The following is a 14,860-nucleotide window of genomic DNA, read 5'->3' as shown; positions in this document are numbered from 1 at the left end:
CATGCAGCTCCCTTCTTTATCAAGCCCCTAACTCGCTGGAGACCTTCAGTAACTTCTTATCCTACACATTTTCTCTCCCCTGTCAAACATGGTTCTGATCTTGCCCACTGAGCTTAAGAGTTATTAGAGACAGACACAGAATAGCTCAATTGGTCAAAGAGACAGGCTATAAATACACAAGAACATGTCTTGCCAAATCTCATCATTTCTTCTGAAGTCAAGACTGACAACAGCAATAGTTTTCTTAGGTTCTAGGGACTTTCTTTCCCTTCCTCTCCTCTCCCAGGGCTCTAAAAAATTTACTCCAATTGCTCCAGACAGATCAAAATATGTGAATGAAAATGGATGGAAAAGCACCAAAAAACCCCATTTCTAAGGCAGCTTATAAGAAAATTGGAGTATGTTTTCAATTGTTCATAGCATATTCAAAGATGAATTTCAAAAATTTATGAAGTCATTTTAACACTCAAATCTCTAGCTTATCAAACTCCAATCTTTAAAAGAAAGCACACCTTTTCAAGTAGTTATTTACTTCTTGAAATGCAAATTTGTAAGAAGAATTCATTTTCTCCACCCTCAAAAAACATGAAGGGCTTTCAAAAGCTGATTTACCTTCTCATTTATACAAGGTAATGCAGTATATTTGCATAAAACAGTCAAAACTTTTTTTTTTGTAATGTAATAGGTAGCTAACTATGTAACCCCTGCCGTTTTAAAAGACAGTCCCCTCGTTAGGAAACCGTTCAAAGTGACAATTTCAGTAACTCAGCATCTCTTTCTGGATAATTAGATGTATTATGAATATGCAGATTTCACACAGCTGATTGGCTTAAATGTATCCCATTCCTCAAGAACATCATCTTCCCTACAAACAACTGTATTAGCAAAGGCAGGCTGTCATCCAAACTTGTTTTAAACATTCATCTGCAAAGCTCAAATACAGATCACAGCAGACAGAATTGCCTTTCCCAGCCTTCATGAAGGTACTGGTGGTGGATGACTATTTTACTGCTGGTGACCTCTATACATAGCACTTTGTTGCAGCAGATCTTCACAAAATCTTTCAGGGGGATAGGTGTGGAGATTTCATGCCATCCACATTATCACAGAAAGTAAGTTAAATAACATAACAATAGCACCATCCAGTGGCAATATCTTCCCTTTGAGATATTAATCACTTGCAACACTCAGCATGAAGCAACTTTAAAACAGGTAAGTAGGGTACTTCCACTTCTGAAGCAACTTTAAAACAGGTAAGCAGGATATTTCCACTTCTGAAGCAACTTTAAAAGAGGTAAGCAGGGTACTTCCACTTGTAATCCACAGTTTTTTGAGCAGCCAGCGTCCAGAGAATATAGGGGTCTTGGTAGGAAATGTAGTGCTAGCAAAGAGTTTGAAAAGAGCAACTGCACATACAAATAACTGGGGAAAAAATACTGAAAAAAAAGCAACAAATACAACACTGTGCAAGTTGTAAATATTGCGACATCTGTAATTCAAGTTTATTCTGATACTGAAACTTTCTAATATGTTCACTGAAGGTTGAAAATACTTTTACCTGAACTAGGCTGCTCCTTATTGCTTTTTAGGCAGAAAATTATTCAGCGTCTTCTCAGTACATACTTTAAAATTAAAGACCCAAACAAAAAGATAAACCTGACCATTTCCACTAAAAAAAAGAATTTGAACAACAGTACCCTGTGTATCTTACACCTGCTTGTTCCTCCCTCCAGTCTTTTTTTATTCATATTAATTTAAGATTTTCCCTTCTATTCACTTGCTTGATGTCCCATTTCCTCAGAAAAACAAGTATTTTATATTTTCTGTAGCAGAGTGGTAACCTTTACTCATGGTAAGCACCTGTGGCAGAGCCAAAGGAAACCTCATAAAACAATAAAGGGGAAAAAGGCTGTTGCACAGTAATTGCCAACCGCAATAACCAAGCCACAGAAATAAAGAAAGTACTGGTTTTAAGGATATTTTCAAAGTGTTTTTCTCAGAGTAGACAGTAAATAAACAGTCACAAAGTTTAATAGTTCAGTGTCCAACCCTTGACACAGGCACATCCTTCCAGCTTAGGAAGGATTCCCATAAAATGTATCAACCAATAACACGTGTATTTGGACAGCTATGATGGAATGATTTTCCCTTCTTTGTGAACAGGATATTCACACTGCAAAGTTTTAACAAAGCTCCTGTTTGTTTCTAAACATTCTCATAGCTGCTGCTGGAATTCTAACCCAAAATTTTTTTCTTAGAATTCAAGAAATCTGTGCAGGACTGTCAACAGATGGAAATTGGTAGGCTTATTCACTGATGCATGCAGACTGATATATCACTGTTGCTGAGTGCTAGAAATGTTAGCTCAAGAGATTGCTTACTTTCAGAAAAGTTCTTTCAGTTAGTTCAGAAGCTTTCAGCAAATCTGTGAGAAAATTCGTCACTAAAGTTTAAAATCACAGTGTTAACTGCTGGAGTTGCATAGCCTGTTTAAATACTCAATTTCAACTTAAAGCACCCAACATATTTTTGTGCTAATACTGAATTTCCCCAAATATTTTTTCCCATAGTGAAAGACTGTGATTCTGCCCTCCAATCGATAGTCTCATATTGAACCTGAACTACATTGAGAACAAGGAAGATAGGAGAACATATGTATCTTCAGGGTGTTTTACACAGATATCAGAAATAAGAAATTGAAATTAAGTAATGCCATTATATTGCCACTGTCTGCAGCTCTCTTGTCACTCCCCTCACAACCAGAACCAGTGACATCAGTTAAAGAGACAAGATTAGGCCAGGACTGACATACTGGGTGCAGGGTAGTTCAGATGCTCAACTGGCACAGGCAATTTGTGCCCATTGCTTCTCACACACCCCTGCACTTGCCTGTGTAAGGTCTGTGTATTTCAGCTGCTCAGCAGAGACACTGGCATCTGCAGCTGCAACTGCACCAGCTGACTCATGTGACCAGAAGGTAGCACTGAATCCCTTGCAGCAGCTGCACTCCATCTGTGATGGGGACAGAAGCTGCAGTGTGTGTTAGTTGCTGTTTCCACTTCTTGTAAACAAGGTCATCTGATCATACAGCCACAACAGCATCAGGGCAGGAGACCCCCTTCAGAATAAGCAGATGGCTCCATCCTTCAGGCACACAGCTCCTGAATGTGCAGCAAGTTTCCCATGCAATTTAGAGCCAGCTACATTCCCTGTTCGCTTTGGCCACAAATCCATAAAATTACAATCTTATCTGGTACAAAGCTTCAAGAACAAATCAATTTATATGTCTGAGAGACAATTACATGAGACAATGATTATTGAACTATATAAGTATGTAGATCAGACAATATTTCCTGGCAAGTCTTCAATACTATTCATGAGCAGGAGGAAAGCAAAACAAACACATCTCTCTGCAAATGCAAAACTGCACATCCATACAAAACACATATCCTCAAGACTCAAGAAGCAGAGGCTTCCAGATGTCCTGATTAAATCAGATGGTCAACTTTATGCAACCTCTTCCATCACACTACTAAAATGGCTAGATTCTTAATATTTTCCTCACACTGCAGGCTACTCTGTCTGCTCTATGTTTTTTCCTGTCAGGGTGCATGGGTGCACAGAACCTTACCCTAGCCAAAATACATGGGCACATTCTCTTAACACACAGCCTTGTCCTACACTGTCCTGGCTCCCCTGCTTAGAACCATCTTTTTACCCCCATGGCAATTCCTGTGCATTCTGTAATCCATCCAACTCCCTCTTCACTGTTATGGGCAATAGTTCTCTGTTCCATCCTGCAAGCAAACTTTTCAGTGGGGATCAAAGAGCACACCATTACAAGTAATGTAGTAAGATTGCACTGTCTCCACATGACATCTTACTATTTCCAAAGACCCTTAGAGACAGCAAGACAAATATCTGCCAGGAATGACAAAGATGCATCTCTAGTTGGATTGGGGGATTGAAACTAAATGATCTCTTGAGGTCTATTTCTACAGTTCTATGAAAGGAAAGGCAATTAATGGGCAGCTACTAAATTATTTTCACACAAGCCATTTAATCTGCTCTGATAGATGACCACCTTTAAAACAGCAGAATTCACTACTCTGAGCACTAATTGGTACTCTTGGGGCTAAGCTTAACTCAGAAAAGACTGAATGGGCAATAGAGACTTATCTGTTCTCTCAGTTGCTAACAAACGCTACAGCTTATTTTACGTTTTATTTGTGGTGCTTACATCTCTAAATGAGGACACTTTTAGAGCCAAATTAGCAAAGAGAGTGATACTGCATTAACTGCTTTGGAAATGGAACATCTGATGTGATTCCGCCATTTTTATAATAGGGCAACAAGCAGGACATCAGTGGGCATTCTCTGGCAAGTCAATTCTTAAGAGGTTCACTAAAAAAAAAAGACTTCAAGTGAGAAAATTGAAGTCCCGGCACAGGAGGAATTGATACAATGTTATTAATTGCACACAAATGTCACAACAATAAAGCTCATTACCTGATTATTTAGGAAAAATGCTGGCATTATATCCTAACTATGTCTCTTATGGAATTATGAAAAAGCAATACACAATAAATACACATACTTTATTGATGTAAACAGAGCAGTCAAACACAAGTGCCACCAATAAATAAGTTCTATTCTTAAAATCCTAAGAGTTCACAAAAGCCTCAGGCTGCATTTGAAAATTCAGTTATAGTGTATTTTCTGTTACAGTAATTTTTTTGGTCACTAAAATGCAAAAATATTGGAAGTTTAAATTCTCCGTCTACTCTCAGGATCATCAAAAAATTACTAAGAATTAAATAATGAATATTTTTATTCTCTTTGGCATTGACCATTGACTTTTAGATAATCATACCAACAACACGTTAAAAACCAGAACAAAATCAAAACTGAGTTTAGAGAAGAGTTGATTACACTCATTCCAGGTTTTGCAATTTCACTTAACCAGTTAACAAAGCAATCTGAACATGTAAAATGTTTGTGGTCTGAATGACACAAAAAGCCCTCCCAAGCCCCACCTCGCTCAGGTGTATCTCATCTCAAGCTCAAACTGCATGCACACGAAATACACATTTCTTACCTCCACTGGTTTTAACGAGCCTCAGTGAAAGCAGTAAGCCCCCTCACCCCAGGCTTAGAAGTGTTTAAGCAAAAAGATAACAGTGCACTGTCAAGTCCTTTCAAGTGGTTAAAAGCTTTAGACATTTTACACCATTTACAACAGGTTTCAATGAGCTGCCAGCGAGGTGGCTGCTGCTCAAAGCACCCCCTCAGCTGGTGGCACTCCCAGCACTGACCGCAGCCTTTGCTGGGGCTTTGGAACAGCGCCTCCACTCCAACAGCTTTGATGTTATGTCACTAAAATCAGAATCAAAACAGGATCTGCCAACAGAAGATTATCTGAAGGCTCTCCTTCACACACAGTATACATAAGGCAATAAAATTAATGTAATTCCACAAAATGACTGGGCGGGCATTAGCTTTTATTCTGATTCTGATGCTATGTCTAGAGGACTGTGAGCAGAATACATGTAAGAAATGCAGTAAGAGAATAGAATAAAAATCCCATGTTAAATTCTCACTCTTTGTTTTAGAATATGCAGTTCTTGCTGTGTAACTTGCAGCTTGAAGTTAAATAATTACTCTGACAGCTCAAAATCATCCCACAGCCATCTTTAATACATTCTCTTTCTAAAAGACACTAAGACAAAGTGTCTTCTAGGCTATTAAAAGGTCCAATAAATAAATAATAAATTTTAGGAAAATCTCAAGTTTGGTGCTACACTGCATAACACAAAAATTAATACTCTCAAGACAGATCTTGTCCAATTCTAAACTGTGCAGTAAAGATGCAGAAGCCATAGCTACCTTAGCTAAAAAGCAGCAATCCCAGGAGATTTTGCATGTTCTGTAGCACAAGACTGCATCTTATTCTAAAAAGAGTGCACCCCATCCTCTATTGGAAAGAAAGCACTACAGTGACAGAAATATGCAGCAGTATGGGAAAAAAAATCATTCTGCATATTCAAAATGCCGTCTTCAAATACGTCTGTCACTGCACACAGTCCCATCACTACTGCATCAGCACCACACTTCATCAATACCAGGAGTCAGTGCTGTGGAAACATTAACACCATTTTTTAATAAGTTGTATAAATAAGAAAAATGCCAGGAGAAATCATGAGGGAAGTCATCTTCTGGACAATCATGTCTTACTGATTGCCCAAACTGCTTTTATTGGAAATGAGCCCCAGGAGGACAAGAGGGTGCAGCCATCCTGTGCTGTCTGTGAAGCCTTTGCTCTCACTGGGTGAGAGGCAAGCTGAAGTGCTTTACAGGAGCTCAGATCACATGAGCCTTCCAAGTCTGAGAGTGCAGTTCAGGGCTGTGGGTTCTCTGCTCAGTTTGTGCAGGAGGGTGAGCTTAGGAACAGACAGCAAAGGGAAAAATGTTATTTCCTTGCTTTAAAGCACATATGTCTAGTACACACTGAGGAACAGTAATCACTGTCAGGAATATTATCAAAAAGAAAAACAGAGTAACCTGGCCTCATTAGCTCACTACACAGAGGAACCAAATAGGTGGTCCATGTCAGTCCACCTACTCCTGCACACACCGTCAAAGTAAGAAATCATTACAAGAGATCAATTTAATTCAATAATCAGCACGGTGAGGGTTCCTGCAAGCAATTAAATTTGAGCTGGAATATTAGAAAACATCTTTCCCTTGAAGGATCTTTTGATATCTCTTCTGTACCACCTATGATAAGGCTGTGGTAATCAAAGCAGATGACACAAGAAAACCTCTGCTGAAGGAAAGAGAAGAAAAATTAATATATGTGATTTAGAGCAAGACTACAGAAGAACAGTGAATCTGACATTAGGAACTTTTAAGCAAATAAAGATTCAATCCTTTAGCAGCAGTTTTTACACCTTGTATGTCACATATATAAAATATTTTGGATTCTCCCTTGGCTTTCATAACCATCCTTCTCTTTCCCCTGCAGCACTCCTCCTTCCCATTTCCATGGAAGTGTTGTATCACACAACAGCCTCAGATAAGCATCTCAGGCTACAAAACCAAGCTCCCCAGACGAACATAAGCCTTGCTCTTAACTGCCAGCCATAGCTGTTATCAGAAGTTTTCTTCTATTTTACATCAAATAAGCACTCTGCCATACAAGAATGAATTGACACTGATTTCCAGGAGCTGTTTAACAATAGAGACTATTCTAATAGAGCCTTTAAAGCCAAATAGTAAAGTTGGGCTTCAATGTACTACACACACAAAGGAACATGAACAGAGGCAAGAGGCTCAATTAAAACAATGTACTGATACATACACAAAGTTTTAAAATACTGATGCAATCTGCTTACCACCGTGAACAAGTATTGTGCAGATTACTTATTTAACATCTCCAACAGCAGGATACAAAATGAAATTATATACTAAAACTAACTTGAAAGTTTTGATTTTAAATTTAAGCATATGTAAAGACTGCTTCATGAAAGAAGTTAAAAGTATTTCTGCTATAACTTGGTACCTTAACTTCTAGAAATTGTATGCAGGACTGCTTCTTACCAAGAATTTCGTGAGCTGATTTCTATACTGCTAATTTGCATTGGTGCTGTAATTCAAAATAATTGCATGAATGCTGGACATCCAGAAAAAGGAAGGGAAAAATACAGAGGGAGGAATCTGTAATAGAAATTCTGTAGCTAACCATAAATCATTCCTTTTGTACATCTGACTCAAGCTTTTATGTGTGTACACAGAAGTGACAAAACAATTCTAGAGAAATCAAACTGCAATTTAAAGTAGTTTCTACAGAGGGAGCCAACAACTCAAGAAACTGGATTAAGAAACCATTCCAGATCAGTACAGAGTTCTTCCCATCCATCAAGACAATTCCTTACAAGTTTCTCAAATATAGAGCACATCATGCAGATTCTTACTCTACAGAATTCCCACATACTTAATGGAAGTTTAATTAAAGAAGCGCCTAATTACATGTCATGGAACAATTAGAGTCAATATATACAGAATTTTATTTGCTTTGGGAAAAACTGACAACTTTAGAGACTAGTCATTCTAAATTACTCTTTATTCATTAAAAAGAGAAGTTTAAGAGTTTTCCTCTGTAAAAACTCTAAAAATATTTGATTTTGGAAAAGCGAGTATCAGTTGCACAGTAGTGATTTTTACTGAAGTTCTCAGACAAAACTCTACACCAGAAAACAGGTCAATATGATACTTGATTTAAAAAAAAAATGAGGAAGAAATCTAAAATAAAGTCATATAAATGTGGGAGCCTGGCAGGTTTTTTCATTAATCTGAGCACCTTGTTATAACTGCCATAACAGTTTTCCACATTAATTCATTGCCAAATCATATTTCATAATATATATTAATCTACTCAAATGTAATTACAAGTGAGGCATATTATATGGAGTAACTCAACAGCTGTGACAGATTCATATGTCACCTCATCCATACAAATCACATATATTGTCAGCACATGTTGAGAAGGCCTACAAAAGACTTAAAGCTTCATATTCCTGATATTTTACTCTCTCTTCCCCCTGCTTCTGCAAACAACTCTCTACCCTCTTTTTCTTCTGTAGGGGGGAAAGAGGATGGATAAAAACCAAAGGTATTTTAGAGAGAGTTCAGCCCAACAGGACAAATGCTAAACCCCGCACATAGGGAAGGATTTCTGCGAGAGCTACCGAAGACAAAGTGCCCCCTCTAGTGGCACAGAACAAAGCGTTAGAGGGACAGCTGCGTCCCTCTGGTGACCCAGAATTCAGGACTCCCTCCCTGCAAGCTGAACTACCAATGACACACGGCTGCACTCTCATTGTGCTTGGGGTCGAGTCCCTTAGATTTGTACTGAAGTACTGTGATAGACAGTGACTAACATGGGGTAGCCCCCCCGCCCCCAAATACAAGGAAACTGCTCTCAACATTCCTGTGACACAATTCTAATCCCTTGGAGATCCTTGAGGTCTCTGACATACCCAGACTACTTCTAAACCCCTCCTGTAGATTTCTCTACTCTTTCTCAAGCAATAGAGGCCCCCTGTAATCCCCAAACATCCCTATTATGACTCCAAGATTGACCCTTCCACTTAAATATCTATATTGCCTAAGCAAAACCAGAAAATACGCACACACCACCTCCTGCCAGATGTTACAGGTAAATCAAAACTCCATCAGTCACCCAAACAGCTGTGCTCAAATTTAAGAGTCCCTCTCTCCCATGTTCAGTTTCACTATGAAAAATAGCAAGTATGCAGGTAAGAATGAAATCCCTCTCAGCTAAATGAATCCCCCTCAGCCAACTTGCAGCAGAGCAACACATCTGCTCTCTCCCTTCTGACCAATACATCAAAAACTGACTGAAGAGAAAGAAAGCTGATATTTACCTTCTTCCACACTTCACAGCCTTGATCTTTGAAAAAGAAAGCTTAAGAAATGAGAAACACAATGTGGATTCCACATTTCTTACTCTCTCCTTCAGCTAACTTTCAAAAGCATCCCATCACAGCCAAAACTGCTTAAGCAAAAGTTTATAAAACTCTTCAACAAGGAGTCAGTCAAAGCTGCACTAAAACAAGTGCTCTGAAGCATTGCTTACAGACTCAGTGGTACTACTGAACTCCAAACAATGTTTTTAAAACTCACAGTGACTGTATTTCAGTCACCTGTATTCATACAAGCTAGTCGAGCTACAAAAACTTGGCTTACAGACCCTAGTTTAGGAAAAGAAAATATTAGTAAGAAATCCCAACTCCTCTTTCAACACTTACTCTACACAGTGAAGATGAACTCTATATTAAAGTATTCCTACTTTAATATCAAGACAACTTGCATCGCACCCCATCACTGGCTGCACCTAGCCTAAATTTATTCTCCTAAAAAAACTTTTGATGTGGAACTGTAGTAAAAAAAGAAAAAAAATCAGCCTAGGCAACAGCATACACAATTCTATAGTTGCTAATATGACCTTCAGTTAAAGCCAATCAGGCCCATTCTGAGAATTAAAAATAGAAAAAACTCCTGTAAAAGAACTATACAAAGGGTCAGGAAAAATACTTTTGCTTGTCTCACAGTTTATATTTTTTTTTTTTTCTCAGACGGAGAAAAAATACACACAACATTAAGGCCTCACCTTATTACGTCCCAGTTTCCCTAGCAGTTTCCCTGCAGGACTCAGAGTTGAGGGGGATTAGCTGGGTTAGGGAAGGTGGGAAACATCTGCAGGACACCCCTTGAGCCACAAATGCTCAACACTTCCCTTGTAAAAAAATGCAAACAGAAGACACCCCCTTTGTTATTCCCTCTGCAGAACAGCAGACTTGCCACTGAAAACAAGTGTGTTGTCCATCTGGTTCCCTACAACATGGGCACGGCTTGGCTTGATCACCAGTGCTGATGGCTCTAACTAATCTGCTAATTTTAATGGAAACAGGTTGAGCTGTTGGACAGTACCTTCCACCCTTCATAAGGTATATTCAAAAATTGATTGGGGTGGGGCAGGAGTAGATATTTCCAGCTAAATTCTGAAAAAAAATGCATATATGCCCAAACTTAACAGCTTTAGTGCTAATAAAATGCTGTTAAACAAAAGAAGTGTACACAAAATGAAAAGAAAAATTTAGAAGGCTGCTACAGTTGAAGTGCATTGAAAGCGGGGGGGGAAAAGGTGATCTTTCATACCTTAGTGCTTAAAATAGAAGTTAAGCACGATGCCATGCCTGTAAACCAACGCCACTCTTCGTGGCTGTACTTCTCTCTCCAGATAACTAAGACTCAAGGACTAAAGGATCAAGCCAAGTCAGGGTAGCAGGCTCAGTTACCTTTGGAGGTAAGGAATTCATTACTGAACAAAATTTACATTTTTATGAACAACAGCTATACTGAAGTATCTCTGAGAAACTGAAGGACATTTGACAGTCAGATAAATCACCATGATGGATTTTAGATGAAGAATGCCAAAGGAAGTCTTCTTTACTACTAGGGAAGACAATATAAAATCTTCTGACATTTCAAAGACTGAAAGATAAATTATTTTAAGTAGGAGGATTTTGGAACTGAACAGTAATATGTAGAAACTAACTTTGTATTTGACTTTAAAACATTACAATAGGGTTAGGAGAATACCTTAATTATAAGGGTACTGTACCTAAGAGTAAGTTTATAATCCCTTCAGCAACAGTTACTCTAGTGGTAAGTTGTCTTTCATGTTTCTTGGAACTGGCATTTCTTTAAAATATGAAGGTCTATTTAACATCAGAAAAGGTTAATTAAGTACCTAACAACTCATCTATAAGTTAAATCAGAGAATTTAGCTTGAAGGGCTGAAAGTGCTCTGAAGTTCAACAATGTGCAATCTGTTGTGGTCACATGGTCCAAGGAGAAGAGTACACAGCATTAGAAATGTTCCAAAGGTCTCTCCTGAAAACAACGTGACACTGACCTCCAGGAGTCTTTCCCTGGTCAAGTATTCAGTGACATTCAAGATGACAAGATCAGTGGCAAAAGCATGTTCAACCTCTTTCATTATACCCACCAACATATAAATAATCTCAGCAGCTAATGCAGTGTGTACAACAAAACACTAAAGAAGGGCTTCTGTTGCAGCTGATCCATGTAAATCTTGAGTTTTACTGAACTTTCTGTATTAAACAAAATTTAATAAAGAACTTCTTGAATAAAATTAGTTCAATCCTCCATTTAAGATGTGACTATGCTGTAAACATATCAATAATCGTGCAATTAACTAATATGCAATATACCTATAATAAAAAGCTAAAAGAGAAGTACTTCAAATGAAATATCTCACATCAAAAGGCTCAGTTTAATCAGTATCTATTGAACAAATAAAGCTTGTGTACACAGTACAACTTGTACTGTCCAAAATACAGACCTGCCTGTAATTTACCTTGTGTTTAACCCCTCTGCATTTTTTCTGCAGTACTTTTAACCCTTGTAGCTCATAGCATCCAAAATGGGTTAATGGGTTAATCAAAGCTATGCTGTCTATCAGTGTTCTATCACTAGAGAGTGTGCTCTGCATAAAACCAATCTTATCATTCATCAAAGGAAACTCATGTTGCCTGTCTCTTGCCTGGAGCTCAAGCATTTTAATGTCACAGGTACATTACCATGATGTACTAACTTAAGTTAAATGCCTTTTTCCATCCTCTGAAAGAACATGGAACATTTGGTTAGTAATTAAATCACTAAAGCTTTTGGGAAAAAAAATCTTTTCCAGAGGAATTGAATCCTTGTTACCAGAATACATTTTTACTGTTTGAAAACTTTGACCTTTCTAAAAACATCAAAAATTTAATATGAGAAAACTTGACAGCTATAGATGTGAATTCATCTGAAACAGGTACATTACCTTACACGAGGATAAACTCCATAAGTCTTCTGGTGTATCATGAAGTAATGCAAAATAATACAAAACAATGCTAATGTAGTAATGGAAACAAACAGTTATGTGCAAGAGCATAAAGTTTAAAATAGTAAGGAAAAAAAGGGGTGTTATTTTTATATCTAAGCATGTAGATGAACACAAAATGGACCAAATTCCCCAATATCTCTACCCTGAAAGCGAGAAATGTGAAAGTAATCCTAGAAATCTGTATCTAATTTAGAAATTAACATAGGCATTTAGGATGAACATTTAAATGGTGCATTTAAATTGCATTAGTACCAACTGCAGTTAATTAAAGAATTTTTAAAAGAAATTAATGAAAAAAGATTTTTAAATCTCTTTTTGTAACAATTAGTCTTCAGACAAGCTTTGCAATTTATAGCAGACAATACTAAAGAGCAAAAGCTAACATTTTTGCTTCAGGTATTTAACAATAAGACATGTATATACATTAAAAAGTATATAGGTAACATGCATGCATATCATCACAAAAAAGCTTACAGTTCTTTGTGCTTCTCCTCTGCCAAAATTTGGTCATTTGGCTTCAGCCCATACCTTGGGGAAAAAAAGAGAGAAAAAACACAAAACAGTCACTCACATGAGAATATGGCCATAAAATGAAGTTTTACCGTTTCAAATTATTAAACTGTGTGTTTGTTGATTCAGATAGAGGTATTGCAAAGACAGTCAAAAAATTTTCTAAAAACTTACAACATGTTTATCAAAGTGAACTTAACATCACACAAAATTTTGCTTTAGGCTTCAAACTCCACTGGACACTTTGGCTGACACTATCTACCAAAAATCACTGCACTTCATACCATGAACCATACATTGATCTTATCATTTGAATCTGCCAAAACATGAAAGGGAAGATTACAGACAATAGAAACACTAAATGTGGCTGCAGCGTTTCTCCCTGTACCAAATAAAACTATTAAAATAAATACCACAATAATTCTGTAGAAAAAAATATACTTTAACAACAGGCTATTTAGGGAAACTTCTGCAGTCCATACAAGCAACTTCTGATAAAAGTGAGTGCTTGAGAGAAAGAAATCTTCTTTGCTAGCTTGACCTAATAGATGATTTAACAGAATAGGTTGCCAACACTGCCTGATCAGAGGGAAAAGAATGCAGTCTCTGCCAGGACAGCCTACTGCCAGCCATGCTGCAGCCCGCACTGTCACTCACTGTGGAAAACCTTTAAGGGGTGACCTCACTTTTGTTCTGTATCAGAATAAAATCTTCTGACATCTCAAAATAAATTGCTATAGTATTCTGTGGGGTTTAGGTTTTTTCTCTTGCATTTGGTGGGGTTTTTGGTGGATTGGTTTGTAAGACAATCATTCATAATGTAAGCAGCTAGAAGTCAAGTGTCCATTGGACAACTCTGCAAGCAGCTATCTGCTCACACTGCTGAATGTTCCCACTGTCCCTTTGTCGTCTGTGTTTGTTCCTTGCTCTAGACTGCTGCAGAACCATAAGTTATTCCTCCTGAGGGAAGATTCTGGTCCGCAACAACTACACTCAATCTATCTTGCAAAATTATTTTTGTTTATAACAAATAGGCACAATATCCTTTCTCTATTCCTTACAGCATTTTCTGATGATACTCTCTGAAACTCGTATTTTCAGCATCCATTGAAAATGCAATGCTGGACCAATGCTGGACACCTTCAAGCTCACTAGTGCTCACTGCACTCAGACATACAAGACACAGACTGACTGATTTTTATTGTTTACAAATACAGAGACTTCCCCGGGTTATTTGCTACAGTATCATGTTGACTTGAATCCATTTATCTACTTTGCTGCTAAATCCTTGCTGTAGACACTCCTAATCAGGATACAGTGGTTCATCCATGTTCTCCTTCCAAGCGCAGGGCTCACGTTTGACTCAGCGTAGGCAGGGTTTCCTGTACAGATTCAGGTCACTTGTTTAAATTGCCCAATCTTCTTCATACTTTACCATCCTGTCAGTCTTTAAAGACACCAATTTTTACTCTTATGATCTTACATTCATTTCCAACTTAATGTTTTCTGTAATCAACAGTATCAGGCTCTTTTTCTTACATGAAAAAGGATCTAGCCCAATACCAGTCTCTTCACAATGCTGCTACACCTCCCCGATATCTCCTTTTGTCATATCTTAATATGAATTTCACTGATAGCAAATACTCATGTATCAGAGAAAACAAAGTGAGTTACCAGGAAATTCTAAAAGGAACATCTTTCAGACGTCAAAGGACACTATCTCTTCTTATGAAACTTGCAATCTGACTTAAAATGAAATCAGGTCTACGTCCAAAGGATTTATCTGTCATAGACAGATACACTAATATGCAATCCATTTTGCAAATGGAGATCATTTTGCCCATTAACAAATATATC

At 37.7% G+C, this 14,860-nt stretch overlaps 1 protein-coding gene across 1 annotated transcript in view; it reads right to left on the bottom strand.

Moving 5' to 3' along the window:
• The window catches only part of ADK (adenosine kinase), a 269,341-nt gene that overhangs the window by 220,256 nt on the left and 34,225 nt on the right, over window positions 1-14,860 (bottom strand). Inside the window, exon 4 of the mRNA XM_031061789.1 lies at window positions 12,968-13,021. Within this exon, the coding sequence (XP_030917649.1) occupies window positions 12,968-13,021 (54 nt within the window). The remainder of the gene's footprint in view (window positions 1-12,967; window positions 13,022-14,860) is intronic.

This window comes from Geospiza fortis, unplaced genomic scaffold (genome assembly GCF_000277835.1).
Source record: "Geospiza fortis unplaced genomic scaffold, GeoFor_1.0 scaffold130, whole genome shotgun sequence".
In the NCBI taxonomy this organism is placed as follows: Eukaryota; Metazoa; Chordata; class Aves; order Passeriformes; family Thraupidae; genus Geospiza; species Geospiza fortis.
Note: the sequence above shows the minus strand (reverse complement) of the source record. Positions and strands in the feature narration are given on the sequence as shown.